This window comes from Ovis canadensis, chromosome 4 (genome assembly GCF_042477335.2).
Source record: "Ovis canadensis isolate MfBH-ARS-UI-01 breed Bighorn chromosome 4, ARS-UI_OviCan_v2, whole genome shotgun sequence".
Taxonomy (NCBI): domain Eukaryota; kingdom Metazoa; phylum Chordata; class Mammalia; order Artiodactyla; family Bovidae; genus Ovis; species Ovis canadensis.
The window spans coordinates 129,414,557-129,433,980 of NC_091248.1; the positions used below are offsets into that span (position 1 = coordinate 129,414,557).

General features: G+C 56.7%; 1 protein-coding gene across 8 annotated transcripts in view; it reads right to left on the minus strand.

Moving 5' to 3' along the window:
• The window catches only part of PRKAG2 (protein kinase AMP-activated non-catalytic subunit gamma 2), a 310,044-nt gene extending 291,594 nt beyond the window's left edge, over positions 1-18,450 (minus strand). The window contains exon 1 of one of the 8 annotated variants that reach the window (XM_069588745.1): positions 17,525-18,450. In XM_069588745.1, the coding sequence (XP_069444846.1) occupies positions 17,525-17,638 (114 nt within the window). In that variant the 5' untranslated portion in view covers positions 17,639-18,450. The remainder of the gene's footprint in view (positions 1-17,524) is intronic. The other 7 variants (XM_069588744.1, XM_069588746.1, XM_069588754.1 and 4 more) reach the window with 7 other exon arrangements.
• Between the last annotated feature and the right edge of the window lie 974 nt (positions 18,451-19,424).

Consider the following 19,424-nt stretch of genomic DNA (forward strand, 5'->3'; position numbering starts at 1 on the left):
TGGGGCATGGCCGTTCAGCCTGGGGACTCGTGTGCCAGATGGCCTGGGCTTGGGAGGCTAGTCCCTGCTGCAAAGATTTCCCCACCTGGAGAATGGGGACATCAGCAGCCTCGCCTCACAGGTGGGGCGCCCCGGCAGGCTACCTAAGTGACCATCAGCTGTCTGTATGAGCCACTGCTCCTTCCCCGTCCAGGCTGACCTTGAGCATCACATGGACCAGGTGCCACCTCCATGGGGCCGTGGAGGCGGGCACGGCGCCTTCTTCCACCTTCAGAACCACTCCGACCTCTGTTTCTCGTCCCTGGGCCAGAAGGGATGGAAGAGACGATGTGCAGCAGGTGGCCCCGTGGCCGTTCCAAGGAGGGTCTGGTGTGCTGGGTGCTCCTCTGGGGCCCCTCTTCACGGGTGAGGGGCTCGTTCCCGGCTGCTGGCAGGACTTCTTTCAAGGTTTGCCTTGCCCAAGGCCCACCGCCCTCATCAGGTGCATGACTGACCGGCCCAGCACCAGCTGGGGGTGCGGACTGAGGGACAGCTCTGCCCCTCCCCTGTCTCACCCTGCCTCCTTCCCTCCCCAGGAGTCGACCCCAAAGCTCCCCTGTGTGTGATCAATGCTCCCAGTGCACACCTCCACCCGAGTCCGCTCACCCAGGAGCCCAACACAGGACACATGGTGAACAGGCGGTTGAAGCTGACGCTTGCTTGTAGCTTCAAGAAAGATGGGGATGGTGTGACAGTTGTGTGGACATGTGCCTGGGCGCCTCCTGCCATTTCAAAGTCTAGGTATTTTAATGATACTTTCTCAGGACTGGACCAGGTGGTCCTCGGGGAACACTGAAAAAGCCACGTTTCTCCCAACTCAGATTCTAAATGACCCCTCCCCTCCTCTTCTGCCCTTTCCTTTCCTGTGAATGTGGGGGAAAGCGGAGATAGAGACACCAAAGTCCTGCCTCCTCGGTGCTCCTGGACCACAACCCCGACTGGAGGCAAGGCGATGTAATTCCTTTTGGATGCTGCTGGAAGTCCTGCGACTTCAGAGTTTTCTAAAGGTGAGATGGGTTTGCTTTGACCTACAAAACCAAAGGTGTGTTGGTAGAAGCCAGAATGCTGTTTAGGGAGTGTTGCGGTAGGGGACACTCTGGGTGCTTTGAGAAACAGCTAATGGAACAGAAATTCCCCCGAGGAACCTGAGGGAGTGCGAGAGGAGCCCAGCCTCCATCTCCCTCAAGGACCCCTCTTCCTGCAAGACTGGGGCACAAATGGCAGATCCAATGCCCCCTTCTCCCTGCTGGCCCCCGCCAGTCCAGGGGAGTTTTCAGAAGCTGAGGAAATCAACCCTGGATACTCTATGGAAGGACTGATGCTGAAGCTAAAGCTCCAATGCTTTGGCCACCTGATGCAAAGAGTCGACTCATTAGAAAAGACCCTGATGCTGGGAAAGATTGAAGGCAGGAGGAGAAGGGGACGACAGAGGATGAGATGGTTGGATGGCATTGCCGACCTGATGGACATGAGTTTGAGCAGGCTCCAGGAGATTGTGATGGACAGGGAGGCCTGGCGTGCTGCAGTCCATGGGACTCTCGCAAAGAGTGGGACACGATCGAGCGACAGGCCTCAGAAAGCTCGGGGACCGGCGTGCTCTGAGGAGGGGCCAGACGCTGGCCAGCATCTCTCACGTTGGTCACGGAACAGATTCGGGAAAAGCCGGCCCCGAGGCTTACAGCAGGGTGAGGAGGACGCTGTGGGGGGCAGGGTTGCTGCACCTCTGCACAGACTTCCCTCGGCACCAGCGAGCGCTCACTCAGGACCCGGGGACAAAGCTGGTCCTGAACTGAGCTGAACTGGAGGGTGGGCGAGGGGGGCCCCCCAGCAAGACCAAGACCACCGCCATCCAGGCCTCCAGCCACTCCCTGGGAAGGGCTGCATGTGGAGCGGGTGTGAAGCCACTGGCTCCCCTCGGAGACAAGGAGAAGAAAACAAGGGGAAACAAACTGCGACCTTGACCTTGAAGGTGGAGCCAAGCCCTCCTCCGGATCTTCGCCCGAGCTGCTGGCAGGGCTCGTGGGGCGAGGCCCTGGGACAGGAAGCGGGTGACCCCGGGGGCACCCCAGCTTCGTGCCCAGAAGGGCGGCCAGCCCGGAGCTGGCCTCGCTCGGGCAGAAGCTGAGGGTCTGTGACACTTGGCACTTCTTCTCTGCCACACTGGCTCAGCCACTAACCAGCTGAGTGGACCCACGTCCCCAAACCCACGAGCCCTCTTGTTCAGGGACCATGCTGTCGACCTTTCGCTGCGCGGATCTGTGAGAGGTGCCAGCCTCCCGCTGGCAGACTCCGTCTCGGATCGCGGGAGAAAGATGCCACCTGGTGAAGCAACCTCTGGGCTCCTTGGGGTCCGAGCCCCCTCGGCTCCGGGTGAGGACAGTGGGCTGACCCGCCAGGAATGCATGAACACCCCCTCCTCGGTCCAGGGTTCAGCACGTGTGAGTGACACGCCTGATTAGACAGCGGCCGTCTCGTGTAGCAGAAGGGACTCTGGGCTTACAGGACTCTCCACATCGGGGTCGGGGCTGGAACGTCCCCGTCTGTCACGTGGCCCAAGACTCTTCCCACGGTGGGCCCCAGCCCTGCTGCTGGCATTGAGGGCTGGGAGGGGCAGTCGGTGGTCAGGCACCTGCAGTGTCCCCAGGCATCACAAAATCACAGGATGCTAGCCCCTGGAGGGCCCTGCCAGCCCCCGAGGAGGCTCCATCTCCCCCATCAGATGCTTTCACCCCTCCCTAAAGAAGAGCTATCAACCCACAGCCTGGGAGGAGACCACAGCCTCAAGAGGGAGGCAGGAGGCAGAGGCCGGCACATCCAGCAGCTCTAGGAGAGGCCTGTGGAACCAGGAGGCAGAAAAACGGGCCAGCAGGCTCATCTGAACCACTTTTCTAGGTTCCACATATATGCATTACTCTACGATATTTGCTTTTCTCTCTTTCTGACTTAATTCACTCTGTATGACCAAGGAGGCTATTTGCAAAGCAGAAAGAGAGACACAGACATAGAGAACAAACACACAGACACCAAGAGGGGAAAGGAGGGTGGGATGAGCTGGGAGACTGGGATCGACATATACACACTGCTACATAAAATATTCACTGGAAGGACTGATGCTGAAACGGAAACTCCAGTACTCTGGCCACCTGATGTGAAGAGCTGACTCCTTGGAAAAGACCCTGATGCTGGGAAAAGATTGAAGGCAGGAGGAGAAGGGGACGACAGAGGATGACATGGTTGGATGGCATCACCGACTCGATGGACATGAGTTTGAGTAAGCTCCAGGAGTTGGTGATGGACAGGGAGGCCTGGCATGCTGCGATTCATGGGGTTGAAAAGAGTTGAACACGACTGAGCAACTGAACTGAACTGAATTGACATAAAAAGTAGGTAACTAATGAGAACCTACTGGGTAGCTCAGGAAACTCAATCAATGCTCTGTGATGACCTAAATGGGAAGGAAATCCAAAAACAGAGGGGATCTATGTATACGTATAGCTGATTTACTTTGCTATACAGCAGGGACAAAGATTGACGGCGGGAGGAGAAGGGGACAACAGAGGATGAGATGGTTGGATGGCATCACCGACTCAACGGACATGAGTTTGGGTAAACTCCGGGAGTTGGTGATGGTCAGGGAGGCCTGGCGTGCTGCATTCCACGGGGTGGCAAAGAGTCGGACACGACTGAGCGACTGAACTGAGGGACTAAGACAACATACTCCGATAAAAATTTTAAAAAACAACCACAACAAAAACAGGCTGGAAAAGCATCTCACCTTCCTTCTCTGTGACAGAGCATAACCAGAACTTGCAGAAACCCACTCTCCTCCCCCATTCCACCTCCTGCCTGCGCCCCCCGGGCTCCTCCGTCCCAGCCCCAGCCCTCTCACCCTGCCCCCAGCCCCGGGCTCTATCGCCAGCACGCCTCCTCCCTGCCTTCCCACAGAGGGTTCCAGCCCACGCCTGCAACAGCGGAGGTGACCGTCAGAAGCACAGACAGACTTCACCCGAGAGGGGCCCACGGCACCCAAGGCCACGGGCACAGACCCCTGATCCCACCTCACCCGGGGATGAGCTGGGGGCGCCCAGCCCCCCGACCCCACCTGCAGCCCAAGGGGCCCCGAAGGCCCTCCACACACTCTGGAATCAAAGCACAAAATCCCCGGGTGAGCCTCAGCGCTGCATGCCCAAGGGGATGAGGACAGACACACGTTCACCCCAGCAGGCCAGCTGCTCAGCACCTTCTCCGAGGCTGTCGCAGTCCAACGCAGGGGAGCACACACCCTCTGGGGCCAGCGACTCCTCTGGGGGCAGCGGGGGGAGGTGGGAGAGACTCCGGGAGCCCCCAGGGGGTGTCCCGACCCCCAGGTGGAGCTTGCTGGGCTCGTATCTGCGCCCACCACCCACTCCCAGCAGCCTTCTGGCTTCGCTGTTTGGCATCTGCAGTTTCTCATCACCAACATCAAGGAAGCGGTGTCCCTGTGCGAAGTGTTTCCTTGGGGCTGGGAGACGAAGGCGCAGGTACGCGCCGCTCTCAAAGGAGCACGTAGTCCAGCTAAGGAGACAAGGGTCTGGCCCCCACATGGCCCCGACCTTGGACCACCCTGAAGGGCCACTCCCAACCCCAGGGGGCTCAGCTGAAGCCTGCTGTGACGGCTCCAGCGTCCAGCTTCTCCCTCTGCAACATCGGCTTTCTTTCCTTCCCCTGCCATGGAAGGACCAAGCGAGAAGCAGCAGAGGTGCGCTGGCTGAGGACAAGTTTTAGGTGAAGGTCACAGACATCACTGAGAGGCAGCTCACCATTCAACAAGGAACATAACCCAAAATGTCCATTTCGCTTTTATAAAGGTTTATTATTTTATTTCTGGCTGTGCTGGATTTTCACTGCTGCGCCCAGGCTTTCTCTACTTGCAGAAAGGGGGGGCTGCTCTTCACTGCATCGTGCGGGCTTCTCACGTGTTCCAGGGCGTGGACGTCAGCGGCTGGGGCTCCCAGACTCTAGGGCGCAGGCTCAGTGGCTGCAGTGCACAGGCTTAGTTGCTCCGCGGCATGTGGAATCTTTCCGGACCAGGGATCGAACCCGTGGTCCCCTGCGTTGGCAGGTGGATTCTTTACCACTGGACCACCAGGGACGCCTCCATTTGACTTTAACTCGTATTCTACTGGGGCTTCCCACGTAGCTCAGCCAATAAAGCGTCTGCCTGCCATGCGGGAGACCTGGGTTCAATTCCTGGGTCGGGAGGATCCCCTGGAGAAGGAAATGGCAACCCACTCCAGTATTCTGGCCTGGAGAATCCCATGGACGGAGGAGCCTGGCAGGCTACAGTTCATGCGATCGCGAGAGTCGGACATGAGTTGGTGCTTTCTTTCTTCCTTCTTTCTTCATATTTTATTACCGTCATAAATGCAGTCCCCACACACCCAGCCTCTGGAGCTGTGCTCTCAGCCTTCCCTGAAAACTGAGGTCACCACGTCCAGAGAAGGAGAGCAGACAGCAGCGTAAGCCTGGAGCCTGGGTCTGTGCTGAAAGGACTCTACGGTCGCTCACCCCTGCCCGCAGCCCCGACTCGAGCCAGCGCAAAACAGAGCTGCTTTGAAAACGTTTTCTGTCTACCCCGAGGTGCAGACACCCCTGCAGAGCTCCACGTAGCCTAGACAGTTGGGACTGGGCTCCCGAGAAGCGCCCCCCACCCTCACCTGTGCCATGAGTGCCCAGCTGCCCAGAGGGCTTCCTCTCTTCCTGACATTCCTCCAGGAGAAAACCCGAGTTTCACTGCCTGCTTTGCCACCGCGGCCCATCATGGGACCCTGGGGCCTGCCTCCTCCGTGGTCCGCAGCAGCGATCTGTCCTCTCTACTCCGGGGTCACCACGCAGGCTCCGGACCACTTCCATGCCTGGTGGGGTAGTCTCCCCGCCCGGCTCCCCCTCTAACCCAGGTGGATACTGCCGCCCAGGCATTTCCCTCTGTCTTGGAGCCGAGAATATTCTATTACCTGAGCTCCAAGGTTATTTCAGAAATCTCAAAATGCACCTAACGAGCAAATAAGAGTGGTGAAAAGCTACCTCTCCGCTCTCCTGGCACTGGCCCCTCCCCAAGGGCAAAGCAGCTCCCCAGAGGCTCACCTCTCCTTAGTGATGAAAGCAGGTTGGGGGGGGCGCTATCAAATACCAGCCTCCAGAGGACCTGGGCTCCTCACCCTCGCTCACAGCCCCTGAGTGCTCACTTGTCCTCGGGATGAAGCAGTTTCCATACGATCCTGGTGCCCAAGCCACGTGCAGACCCTAGACTGCAATCCTCTTTGTAGTATGTATGACACAGAATATCGTTAATACCATCTAGCAATTGTACAGTTAATAATATGGTATTAAACAATAATACTATTACACATCAACTTGTTTAAAGATCTTGGGCTTCCCTGGTGGCTCATGCAATTAAAAAAATCTGCCTGCCATGCAGGAGAGCTGAGTTCAATCCCTGGGTCGGGAAGATCCCCTGCAGGAGGAAATGGCAACCTACTCCAGTATTCTTGCCCGGAGAATTCCATGGACAGAGGAGCCTGGCAGACGACAGTCCATGGGGGTCACAAAGAGTTGGACAAGACTGAGCAACTAACACTTTAAGATCTTAATATAGTAATAAGTATATTATAAAGTAATATTTAATTAATAGTTATAATGTATGATATGTGCAATATGTTATTCTATATTACACATAATTATAATTAAATTAGGTAATTGGGCTTTCCTGGTGCCTCAGCTGGTAAAGAATCCACCTGCAATGTGGGAGACCTGGGTTTGATCCCTGGGTTGCGGAGATCCCCTGGAGAAGGGAAAGGCTACCCTCTCCAGTATTCTGTCCTGGAGAATTCCAAGGACTGTATAGTCCATGGGGTCACAAAGAGTCAGACATGACTGAGTGACTTTCACTTTCACTTTTCACATTATGTAATTATATCTGTACAACATATAGTATATAAATATATAGTAATAAGATTAAGATTCTTGCATATATTATTATCATATTTATATATGTTTGAGAAGGATAAATGTTTGCTGTTTTAAGCCACTGTGATTTGGGGTATTTGGTAGCAAACGTGAACCTGTGTGGGGACTAGTGCCCAGAGCACCCCATGTAGGCGCTAAGCCTGTAAGGTGGGGGTGAGCCCGTCCTGGTTATAGTTTTACTCTTACCCCTGCCCAGTGCCTGGCACACAGAGGGCTTTTGGTAAATGTTTGGTAACTTGGTAAGAAGCCCTGCAGCCGTTTGACAGAACGCCCAGCACAGAATGTCTTGATTCCTGCTTTGCTGTTTATCCTAATATTCAGTTCTTATTTAAAAGAAAAAGACAAAATGAAAAAGAACTACAAAATAAGATCTATGAAATTATAAATGGCAGGTTATTTATTTTCGAGATGAGATGGGTAAATCGCAGGCTTCAAAGCCCTTCTGTAAAACGGAGCAAATAAACACCTGGTCAACCCCAAGGGCAAACCCGTGGAAGGCGGACCAGATCTTTCATTTCCCCTGTGCCCATCCTGGGGCTGGTGTCTGTCCTGCCTGGCAGTCTTGCCTCCCACCCCAGGCTGCCTGGACCACTCATGGGCATCAGCGTGGGGTGGGGGCAGGGCAAAGCAGGGACGTCAAAAACTCAAGCTAAACACAACACAGCTTTCTTGGCAGGTTGTACTAGAACAGGCGGGTGCTGTGGACAGCCTCATCTGCTTTCTCTGTGATAAGGATAATAACACTGATAATGATGATTATAGTATTTCACAGGGTTATTTCAGGGATAAACAGAGTCAGCTTATACACAAGCACATGCTTGGCATCCTGGGCAAGTGCCCCATCAGTATTGCTAAATCTGATGACAATGTGTCGTCCCAGAGGGTATCTGATTGTCAGTAACATTGATAACAAATGGAACTACCCATCGAGGACCATCCGAATTGCTAGGAGGAAGAAAGCGCCTCGGGGTGCTCATTATACAATCTCCTGTGGACAAGACTGTCCGGGGATGACCACACAATGACCACTGACCCCAACAGTGCTGTGAAGGCAGGGACCCTGCTGGGTGAGGCCCTAGGGTCCCATAATGCACCACAAACAAACGGCGGGTATCTTTTTTAAAGCCTATTTAACTTTTTTTTAAAAAGGTGCTTTTTTTTTGGATGTGGACCACTTTTAAAGTCTTTACTGAATTTATTACAATACTGTTTGTTCTATGTTTTGGTTTTTCAGCCATGAGGCTTGTGGGAGCTTCCCTCTCCAACCAGGGATGGAACCCACACCCCGGTACTGGAAGGCAAACTCAACCACTGGACCACCAGAGAAATCCCCAAACAATGTGCATTTAGAACTACAGAAATTCTCTCTCAGTTCCGGAGGCCAGAGCCTGAAATCAAGGTGTGGGCAGGGCCACACCCCCTCGGAACCCCAGGGGAGGGCCCTCCCTTGCTCCTTCAGTCCCTGGTAGCCCCAGGGATCCTTGGCTTATGACAGCACCTCTGTAACCTCTGCCTTGTCTTCCCATGATCTTCCTTCTGTGTCCATGTATCCACGTGTAAGTCGCTTCAGTCGTGTCCGACTCCTTGCGACCCTATGGACCGTAGCCCGCCAGGCTCCTCCATCCACGGGATTATCCCAGGCAAGAGTGCTGGAGTGGGTTGCCACTTCCTTCTCCAGGGGATCTTCCCAACCCAGGGGTCAAACCTGCCTCTCCTATGTCTCCTGCTTGACCACTAGCACCACCTGGGCAAGCCCCTCTGCATCCACGTTTCCCTCTTTTTTATAAGGACACCAGTCGTACTGATCTCAGCTTAACTTGGCCATTCCATTTGCAGAGACCCTACTTCCAAATCAGGTCACAGTCACCGTTACCAGAGGTTAGGATTACAGCATCTTTCAGGAGACACAAGTCAGCCATGATCCCGTTCAGCTCTGTATCCTCAACGCCTAACACGGGACCTGTGAAACAGACAGAAATGGGCTCACGGGTTTCCCAGTTCCAGCTCTACAGGAGCCCAGCTGTAAACACGCTCCCAGCAACCTAGCTCCCCATTTCCTTCAAAATGAGAAGCTGGCCCCCCCATCCTAAAATTCCAGCCCTGTCATATCCTTCCTCCTGTCCCCCGCCCCCAGCACCAGAGAGGACCCCAGGGCCACCTGCCCAGCTCTGCACTGAGCCCCCGCCGGGTCCCCGCAGAAGGTAGGCAGGGCTGCACGGCTCCCACAGCTAGGACCTGGCCTCAGCCGCCCGGAAAAAAGGCTGGACCCCTGGGGTGACCCAGAGCAAAGTGGTCTTTGTTGTCCACTCATCAGCGACTTCACTGCCAGGTCAGAGTATATCAACACACAGAGGCTCTGGCACAAGGCCCCAAAGCCCGGATGATATCTGATGGGCGTGTGACAAGCCGTGAGCTGGCAGAGAAGGGCTTCCTGTCAACAGGAAGGGAAGGATGCGGATCAAATCATTTTCAAAGCAGGCAGAGGAAGAAAGAGATGAGCGAGATTGGGGTTAACCGTTCCAACGCCGGGCTCTCTCTCCCGTGTCTCCCCCGCCATCTAACAGCAAGGTCACAGTTGACTGACCAAGCAAATGAAGGACTTCTTCACCTCGGGTGCTCAGCACTGCATCGGCCACTGTCTGTCCCTTATCTTAAAGCCTTTGACCACAGGCTGACATTTGGTTTGCTGTCCGGGGATATCAAGATGGGCTTGGCCACTGTCTGGAAAGAGGTGGGAGTCACAGGCGTTCACGTGTGATGATGCCCACTGTTCTGGGTCAGAGCGGGAGTAGTGGGTGGGGGAGAATGGGGAAGGAAAGCCAGATTCTAACCCAGCTCTTCCAGGGTCTGTGGCCTGTTGGGTGACCTGAGTAACCCCATAATAGTGAAATAGTGCCCAGAAACAGACATCGCTGGCAGTGAGCTGAATATATCAAGACGGGAAAAGAAGAAAAACAGTTAAGAAACAGCATCACCTGGGCTTCTCTAGTGGCCGAGTGGTTTAAGAATCTGCCTTTGAACTCAGGGGTTGCACGTTTGATCCCTGCTCAGGGAAGGAGGATCCCACATGCCTTGGGGCAACTAAGCCCAAGAGATGACAATGACTGAGGCCCCGGGCCACAATTGGAGTCTGTGCCCCACATCAAAAGACCCTGCCTGCTGCAACCGAGATCCCACATGCCGCAACGAAGATTCGAGGCAGCCAAATTAATGAACATCAAAAAAACAAAAAAAAAGAAACAGCATCATCAAAGAGCACATTTACGTGTCTGGATGGTTTCAGAAGACACAAGCTGATGCGCTAAAGTTAAAGAAAATGAAATCTGAGCAGGTGAAAAGCCCTTAGCAAGTTAAGACGTGCTTCCAGTTTTTCTGGAGTCAGACTTGGGTCAAAAGGGAAACCCCTGGGGGCAGATCAGTAATAGAAGACAGCTTTGCTAGATTTTTACTGGAGGAGGAAACAGGCAGGGAAAGATACCGGTGAAGCGCTGAGAACAGGATCAAGTTTATGATGTGTGAAAGACAACATTGAACACACATGTGCGGGGCTGCTGCTGCTGCTGCTGCTGGAACCTCGGGACTAGTGTCCTTTTGGTGCAATAATGACCCAGGATTTCAGTGATCACATTTATCATGAGGCCACGAGGCAGTGTTCAGAGCCCGGTTTACACAAGGATCTTGAACCCTCCACAGACAGGTGCTAGGAAAGAGCAGGCCCAGGGCAGCAGAGGCTAGATTTGACGATAGGGTCACCAACCATGGGATGGGGGATGCCCTGTTCTCAGCTGGGGACAAGCTGTAAAATGGGGACAAGAAGATGAGACAGGGAAACCAGCCTGTGAGTCACTGGATGTGCGATTCTACAAATCCACGTGTTTCGTGCTCAGCTTAGGTCACTAGGTGAGCCGGACCACGGAGGTCCGTGCATAGTCTGTAGGGCGGAATCTTCAAGGAAGGGTACCCCTATATCCATTCTCTGCCTACCTGTCCCCGCACACACAGGCCCAGAGCTGGACTGTGCTTAACTGTGCATTCAGCCAATGCGCTACATGAAGCCCACCCTGCAGTCAGTCCAGCTCATACCCTGCGAGCTGCAGAGAGACATCCAGGCCTCGTTCATAAACCCGGGAGCCACAGAACAGTTCCGGGGACTCCGTTATTGGCTCCTCTGCCTCCTCCCGTCCCTGTATCACGCTCTGGGCCCTATAAGAGCCTGTGTTCAGGGCGCCCAAAATGCATCAAGCCACTGAAGGGCAGAGTCAAGCAACAGTGCACTGAGGTCTAAGGGGCTGGACCACCACCGGTTACGCAGCCTGGGGGCCTGTCTGGACACTCATCTTTATCCGGGAGCCAGAGCCACTCTGCCTTTGTTCTACCATCAGCAGCCAAGAGTCTCTCTTCTCAACGGCAGGTGGAAGAGTGCAGATGCTAGAGAGAGGATGGAGAGATACACAGATACTTAGATGGGGCGATGGACAGACTGATAGAAAGAATAACACAGGGGCAGGGGGCTTCCCCGGTGGCTCAAGTGGTAAAGAATCTGCCCGCCAAGTGCAGGAGATGCAGAAGACGTGGGTTCAACCCCTGGGTCAGGAAGACTCGCCTGGAGAAGAAAATGGTAAGCTACCCCAGGACTCTTGCCTAGGAAATCCCATGGACAGAGGAGTCTGCCTACAGTTCACGGGATCGCAAAAAAGTCAGACACGATGGAGCACAGACAAAGAGTCAGAGCCCACACACTGAGGCAGTTGGAAGGCAATTCTTCGTTAAATCCCTGGGGGCCTGAGAGTCACCCAGAAAACTTCTCAAAAACAAAGAACCACAGGTCCCACGCCCTAGAGATGCTGATTCAGCAGTTCTGGACTGAGACCTAGGATTGTACATTTTAAGCAAACGCTGGGTGGATCAACTTAGGCTGGTCCGTGAGCTGCACTTTGAAAAACACTGTCTTAAACCTTAACCCATCTTGCTCAAGGTGGTACATGTCGACCAAGGTCAAGGCCAAAGATGCCACACACACCCACACCTTGCCTCATGGCACCCGCTTTCCCTTCACTGAGGCTTTAGTCCAGGAAGTCCCAGGGGTGGGGTGGGCAGTGAGCGGTCCTGTGGGGGCAGAAGGCAGCTCCCTGTCCCGGGTGGGGCCCCCTCCTTCACGCCCTGCCCAGCAGAGCGGATCTGGCTGGAGGGAGGCTACTGGTCCCAGGCCCATCTACAGGGTGAAGGGCATGGGGCTTCAGGCAACGCGAGGCTTCCCTCTGGAGACATCACAAGCAAAGACGTCCCCAGCAACCGGCCCAAGCCACGCTGGGTCTCCATGACCTCTGAGGCCAGCCAGCTGCTCCTGGCTCTATTTCTAGGCTGTCTCCGGGGACTGACAAGGATTTCTGCTGCCCCTCTCCCAGGAGACGCTGGGGCTGGGCACTCTGGCAGCAGTAAATATCGGGCCACTGCCTCGGACCGAGGCTGACCTCCCCCAGCTGCCTCCATGTCCCCACGGGCCCCCACGTGGGTCCTTCTCTCCAAAGTCCTCCCTTCCCCCAGACCTCCTGCCCCATCACTGGCTTATGAACAGTCCCAGAATCCCACAAGATGGTCAAAGAGACAGCCAGCGGTCACCACTTACAGTAAGACTGCGCGCTAACAGGGCACATTCTTTTTCTCGGACAGAAAGGCGGAAAGCACATGCTAACTCCCAGCAATGGCTGCTCAGGCAGAGGGTTCTGGCAGGTCGCCAGGCATAGCTAGGCTTCTAATGAGCTCTTTTCTAAAAGCATTCCCACCACCTGGATGACTGCTCTGCCTTCCATTAGGGATGAAGGCGGAGGAACGAGAACCCAGGCGAGGTGCCAGCACACGACGACTCTGAACGGTGCACTTGTCTTGCTACTTTTAAAGGCCTAGGGCAGCCTCAGAGGAGCCTGCACGCAGGCGTTCCTCTGCTCTCCCTCCTCTCTTTCCCCGGACAAGATCCAAGAGGGTGTCCCCCAAAGGTGACTCATCCCGAGCCTGAAACCAAGCAAGGCGACACCCTCCATCAGGCCCAAGGGCCATTCTCCCTTCAGTAGAGTCCAGTTAATGAATGACTTTAGTTAGTAACTGTGGGTCTCCACTACCCACTGTCACCTAAGCCCTTAGTATATCCCCTAAAGTTGATTCCTCTTTTCTGGTATCTCAGGGCACAGCAGGTGCTGTGCTGCTGGTAGGAGGGCAGGGTAAAAGATGGTTAAGGATCTAGATTAAAAGACTTCCCTGGTGGTCCAGTAGTTAAGAATCCACCTGCCAATGCAGGGGACACGGGTTCAATACCTGAGCCAGGAAGAACCCACATGCCTCAGAGCAACTAACCCCGGGAGCCACAGCTACTGAGCCCACGAGCTGCAACGACTGCGCTCACATGCCCGAGAGTCTGTGCTCCCCGACAAGAGAAGCACCCACTGACAATAACCAGAGAAAGCCTGAGTGCAGCAACGAAGACCCAGTGCAGCCAAAAGAAAACTACAAAGTGAAAAATTAAGAAGAAAGATCTAGATTAAAGGGCCTAGGACGGAGGCTTGTGATGATCTCCCCCAACACCTTTGGCCATAGTTCCGTTTATGCATCAGACGTGGGGCTGGAGACCGAGTCCAGTCGTGTCCATTTCAGATAAAAAAGACCAGCTGCTTTGGACACAAGGGGTCCCAGAAGGCTTCATCATGGTGAGTGTCACTGGTCGCCACCAAATGAGCCCACCCCTGGACTGCCAGAGCCACAGTATCTTCAGGGAGCTGCTCTTTAGAATCCCGAGCGTCCTGCGAAATGAGCACTGATGTCCACCAGCTGTTGGGGGAGGAGGCAGAAGTGATGCCCTTCGATCCACTGCTCAAGTCCACCCAGGCTGTGACAGACTCACAATCCTCCCCCAAGAACCGCCTCCGGACACCAAATGTCCTGCAAACCTAAGGCCAGCTCAATCCCTTGCCATCAGTCAGACACCACAGCTGACCATGTTGCATCTTGCCTCTGTCCGTTTTCTCTCATCATCACTACAGTTCAAGCCCTCAAATGCTGGTCTCCGGGTTTTTTACCCAAGCATTTGATCACTTCCCTTGACACCAGCCCAGTCTCTACAGCTCTACGCCACGAAGTGCTGTTGTCATCACTTTTAATTGCTTCTTAAAGTGAAAGTGAAGTTGCTCAGTCGTGTCCGGCTCTTTGCGACCCCATGGCCTGTAGTCGGCCAGGCTCCTCTGTCCATGGAATTTTTCAGGCAAGAGTATTGGAGTGGGTTCCCATTTCCTTCTCCAGGGGATCTTCCCGACCCAGGAATCGAACCTGGGTCTCCTGCATTGCAGACAGACGCTTTACCGTCTGAGCCACCAGGGAAGCCTCTGACTTGAAACTCCCCCTCAAAACAGTGAGACAATGACTTGGATTCAGTAGTTCATCCCAGGGAGCAGGCAAGGAAGTCAGGCCAGACAGAAAGAGGGCGTGAATGACTGGTCCACCACTCTGGGCAGCCGGGGCTGGGTCCTGCTGGGACCCTCGGAGGCCTCCACAGAACCCATGGTAGAACCTTTCCCCCCACCTGCATTCCTCCTTGGTGAGGGCTGCCCCTTTCGGGCATAATCCCAACCCCAGAACTCCCACTCCAGCCTGTACTCAGGCTGAGGAAGCTGCCACTATTCAAGAGGCCGCCTTGAGGAGCAGAGACACAGTGAGCAGCTGTGGTGTGGAGCGGAGCTGTCCAGCAAGGCTGCAGGGAGCCCTGGGTGGGCTCTGGGCACAACAGGAAGGACACCTATCGCATCTGCTGCAGCTTCCCAAGGGCTCCGGGGGGCATCCTCATTCCTGGGCCTAACTCCCAGGAAGGACTCCCAGAGAAGAGACAGGAGGCCAGTTAAAGTGGGATTTTGCGTAACAACGGACGGTTTTTCTTTTAGTATAATTTATCCCAAATGGTGCCTGGCACATTCATATACTAAGAAATTGTTCATTGTTTAAAATTCTAATATAACTGGGCACTTAGTATTTCTATTTGCTAAATCTTGTAAGCCCGATTCAAGGCTCTCCTTGATCTGACCTTGACGTATTTCCGATTACCCTGATTTCTCAAACCCTTTCGTCCATGAAAAGGGGCCCTTCGCTGGATCGGGAAACAGCCTCACACTCTCCGGCTCCAGAGGGGGTCTCAACCTGGTTCCCTGGCAGGAGTGATCCCCCACCATGCCCCTGACATGTCTCGGTCCTGCCTACCACCTTTGGGTGCAGTGTCTCTCTGAACATGTCCATGCCCTGCCATCTCTCCCTTCTTTCCCCTCTGAAAACAGGTACGGCCTGCACCGGTCAACCTGTACCCTCGGGTTGTCTGCAAACATCTGTCTGAATGCCACACTTTCCCAGCTAGCATGTAACTCTCACCCAGCCCAGCACAGGGACCCACAGGTAATGACTAGTTGGTTAGTGACAACACCCTCTTGGTTCCCCCTGCCCCCAAACACACAGTAAATGCAGGCCCTGTGAGAGCAGAGACAGAGGCCCTCTCCTTTCCCCCGGGATCTCACCACCAAGCAGCGCAGCACACGTGTTGTGGAATAACTGAGTGAACGGTACTTTCTGTAAGGGCTGTGTCGGGCCAAGAATGATGTCTAAAGCAGCCAAAGTCATCACCAGCAGCAGGGGGGCTGGTGAGAGGATTCCAACTACATCGTGGCTTTTCTGCCCTCACACCTTGGCCACTCGGTCCTTTTCCGGGTTCTGGCTTTTGCCCTCCACCTCTCCGGAGCGTGCTCCACACACGTGTTCCCATTTGAGACCAGTCTCACTTATCACCCTGAATAGGATATGGCCTGGGCACTAGACAGTGTCATTTTCTTTTCTCTCTCTTTTAAAGTAGATGCTCTGATGTAAGCGTAATAGCCATACATTCATTTAACAGTTTGCATTGGTACGAGCTTTCCCATGATTTATTTTTCTATCAACAGACTTGAAAGGGGGACAAAGCAGAGTTATTATCTGTTTGACAAACAGGAGAAGCTGAGTGGTTAAATGGCTCAGTCAAGTGAAACTACCAGAGGGAGGCTTGGCTACTGGTGTCTAACTTTTCATTTACAAATATAGCTCACGTTAGGAATGTAAACAGGACTATCTCATTTTCAAATAGGATGTTTATTTATTCAAAGGCATGCTTATTCCCGCAAGCTTGGGTCACCACCCTGGTGGTCACACTGCAAGCTCGGACCCAGTCACCTGCTCCCTGAGCTCTCCCTTGCCAGGGAGGGCTGGCCACCTGTCCCACCTTGGGGCTGCTCCCTGAAGTACCCATCAGATGTCTGGGGCTCCTCCAGTACCTGACCTTCCTGGCCAGTGTTTGCACAAACTGAGAAGGAAGCGCCCTCAATAAACATCAGAGTGAAGTCTAAGAGAGTTCACAGCAGAAAATGCTTGGCCAGCCAGCCACTCCCCCACCCCAACCCCCCCGCTGCCGGCTGTCAGGAAGGATTAGCTTCCAGGAGGTGTCTGTAACAAGGTGAGGTCAGAGGCAGCTCTGGGCGGGTGGGACCACCGGCATCCGTGCCCAAGACCGGTCACCCATCATGGAAATCACATTCTCCAGGGAGCTCTCTTGCGTGTGTGTTTGGACACACGTGTACTCGGTTAGTGAAGGCTGGGGGTATGACCCAGCTGCGGGCTTCCTTCGGGTGCAGGTAAGGGCTGTAGGGCTCAGCATCAGACCAACCCCCCCTCCAGCCACCCAGGGTGGCCAAGGAAGGCTGCGGGGGGCCACGGGCAGGCAAACTGCAGGGTGGACGCACGACCCCTGCCCGCCACGCCCTCCAGCTGGACAAAGTCAAGCTGCAGACCGATCGATGTCGCCAAAGTCCGGCCCAGCGGCCGGCGTGGCCAGGGCTGAAGTTCGCGAGGGCCCTGCATGCCTTAGGGGGTCCAGAGCCCTCAAAAGGCCTGAAACGTGCTCCCAGGGTCAGGCCCAGGGGCCGGCTGCAGAGGAGCCTCCCGCCCCGGACCCAGAGACACCCGAGGAAAGCTGAGGAGTGGGGTGCTGGGGAGCAGGGGGGGTCCGTTTGAGGGCGCAGCTACACACAGCTGCCGCCCCCCTCCCCCGCTGTCCCCACCCACCGCCCCTCCCGTCCGTCCCCATCCGCGGCGCGCGGCTCCACCTCCCCGGAGCGCAGTCCACACGGTCCTCCTTCAACAAAAACAAGCCTACGCACCGCCCCCCGCACCCGCACCGGGCGGGATCCCGGGCTACGCCCAGCCCGCCCCGCCGCAGACGGTGGGTCGCCGGGCCCCGGCGGCACGCGGGCGGGGCGGGAGACAGAGCCCGGGTCGGGCGGCGCAGCTCGGCCCAGGGCCGCCAGCAGTCCCCGGAATGGCAGGAGGGGCGCGCACGGCGGCGGGGCGGCCCGCGTTAACCGCTTCCGCGCCGGCTCGGAGCGCCGCGGAGGGCGGCGAGCTGGAGGCCCCGCGGGGCCGGACTCACCGGAATGTGCACCCGCAGCGAACGCCGCTTCTGGCTGCTGTTTTTCTTGCCGCCGCTCCCGCTGGGGCTGCAAACATCTTTCTTCTTCTTGGTGTCCATGGCCGCGCTTCCCATAACTTTAAGCCGAAGTTAATTCCGGGTGACCCGTTCCTGGAATTCGGTCCTCTCCTTCCCCGTGCCCGGCCCCTGCCGTCGGCCGCGGGCGCTGTTTACTGTCCCCTCCCGCCTGAAGACACCGCGTGGGGACTTCCGCGGGAGGGAGGTGGGGCAGGGACCTCGGGCCCGCCGCTGGTGGCGGTCGGCGGGAGCGCCGGGTTCACGTGTCCGCTTCCTCCTACGGGATCGTCCGAGGCAGAACCAAAGCCCGAGGCCGTCCTGGTTCGGGGCTACGCGTGGCAGCGGGCTCCCTCCGGGTAACAAAGTTTTCTTCCTTTGGCAAGGCGAGGCAACATTTCCCAGCCTCCCGGCTCCCCGCCACTCCCGATTCCCAGAGGTAATCGGACAGGCAGGTGCAGTTAAACACTTTGAGAAGCAGCCCTCCTATTGCCTGCGTCTGAGCGGAAGATCTGGCAAGAACGAGACGCTGTGTGTATTAACGTGAGCCTCGGCCGCAGAATAAACCAGCCCGCAGCCAGGAGCGAGGTCCGTCCTCCTTTCTGGGCGAGGGAGGGAGGGAGGAGGAGGGGAAGAGGAGGTGCAAACGCGGAGACTCTGCGCAATTGGACCGAGGCGCGGCGGCGAGCGCGGCTGCTGGCGGCGGGCCGAAGAGCGCGCGGGAGCCTCGCGGGGAGCGGAGGCCCCGGCGCCCGCTCCGTCCCCCCGCCGCCGCTCCGGGGCGCCGGGGCCCAGGGCTAAGCGAAGGGCCGGGCCTGGCCCGGACGCTGGCGGGCGGCGCGGGGAGGTGGACGGCGGCGCGCCTCGAACAGGAAGTGCACGGCGTGCCGCGCGCTCCCCTCGCCGCCGCGCGCTGTCGCCCGGGAGGCTGCGGTCCCCTGCGGCCGCGGCGGCACGGGACCAGCTCCGAGACAGGTGTCAGACGCCAGGAGACCCTCCACCCAATGTCGGTCATATATATCTGACTCCCCCCCCCGCCCCAGCCACACACACCCTGAAACACGCACACGCGCCCGGTGCCCCGCAGACTCGGCGGCGGCGGAAGCGCGGGAATTTTGGTGGGATGCGCGTTGACCCGCAGGTGCGTCTGGAAAACCGCGGCCCCGGGGCCCTGCCCGCCCGCGTGCGCGCTGAGATCGCACCCGGCAGGTGCGACCCCGGGTCGCGGGCGGAGTGCGGATTTTCACCGCCACCACCCCCCGCCCCGTACCCCACCCCACCCGGCTGTTTTCAGGTTCACCAAGGGACCCGAGGTAACGGTAGGACGCGGAGTGCGCAGGCCGGCGCCGCGGGGCACGCGGGGTTGCTGAGACGGCGGAGGAAATGGTGGGGGCTGAGGGCTGCAACCCAGGGCGAGGCCCCCACGTGCTGCCGCAGTCTCAGCTCCGCGCGTGGCCCCGCGCCGGCCGGGCGTTCTCTGAGGGTGGCGGGGTGACCCCTCCCACCCCAGCCAAGGTGCAACCCAGAGCCTTCCCCCACCCCGGCTGGAAGTGGGGCAAGTCCTCGGTAGAGAGTCGCCTGCCCTGCCGCTCGCGGCTCTGAGAACAGGGTGGCCCCCCCAAAGTCACTCGAGCGCCTTGAACGCTGACGTCAGCTCTCCTGCTCCCCGGCCATCAGTGATGTGAGGACGCAGGTCTCTTTGGGGACGCCCTGGGGGCTGTGAGGAGATGGCCTTCCCCCCTGTCTAGGTGCGGAGGGTCGCAGAGGTCTCTCGCGGGGAAGGAAGGTGAGCCCGCTTCAGGGACGCCCCCCACGCGGTGCCGCCCACCCGGCCGCAAGACACCTT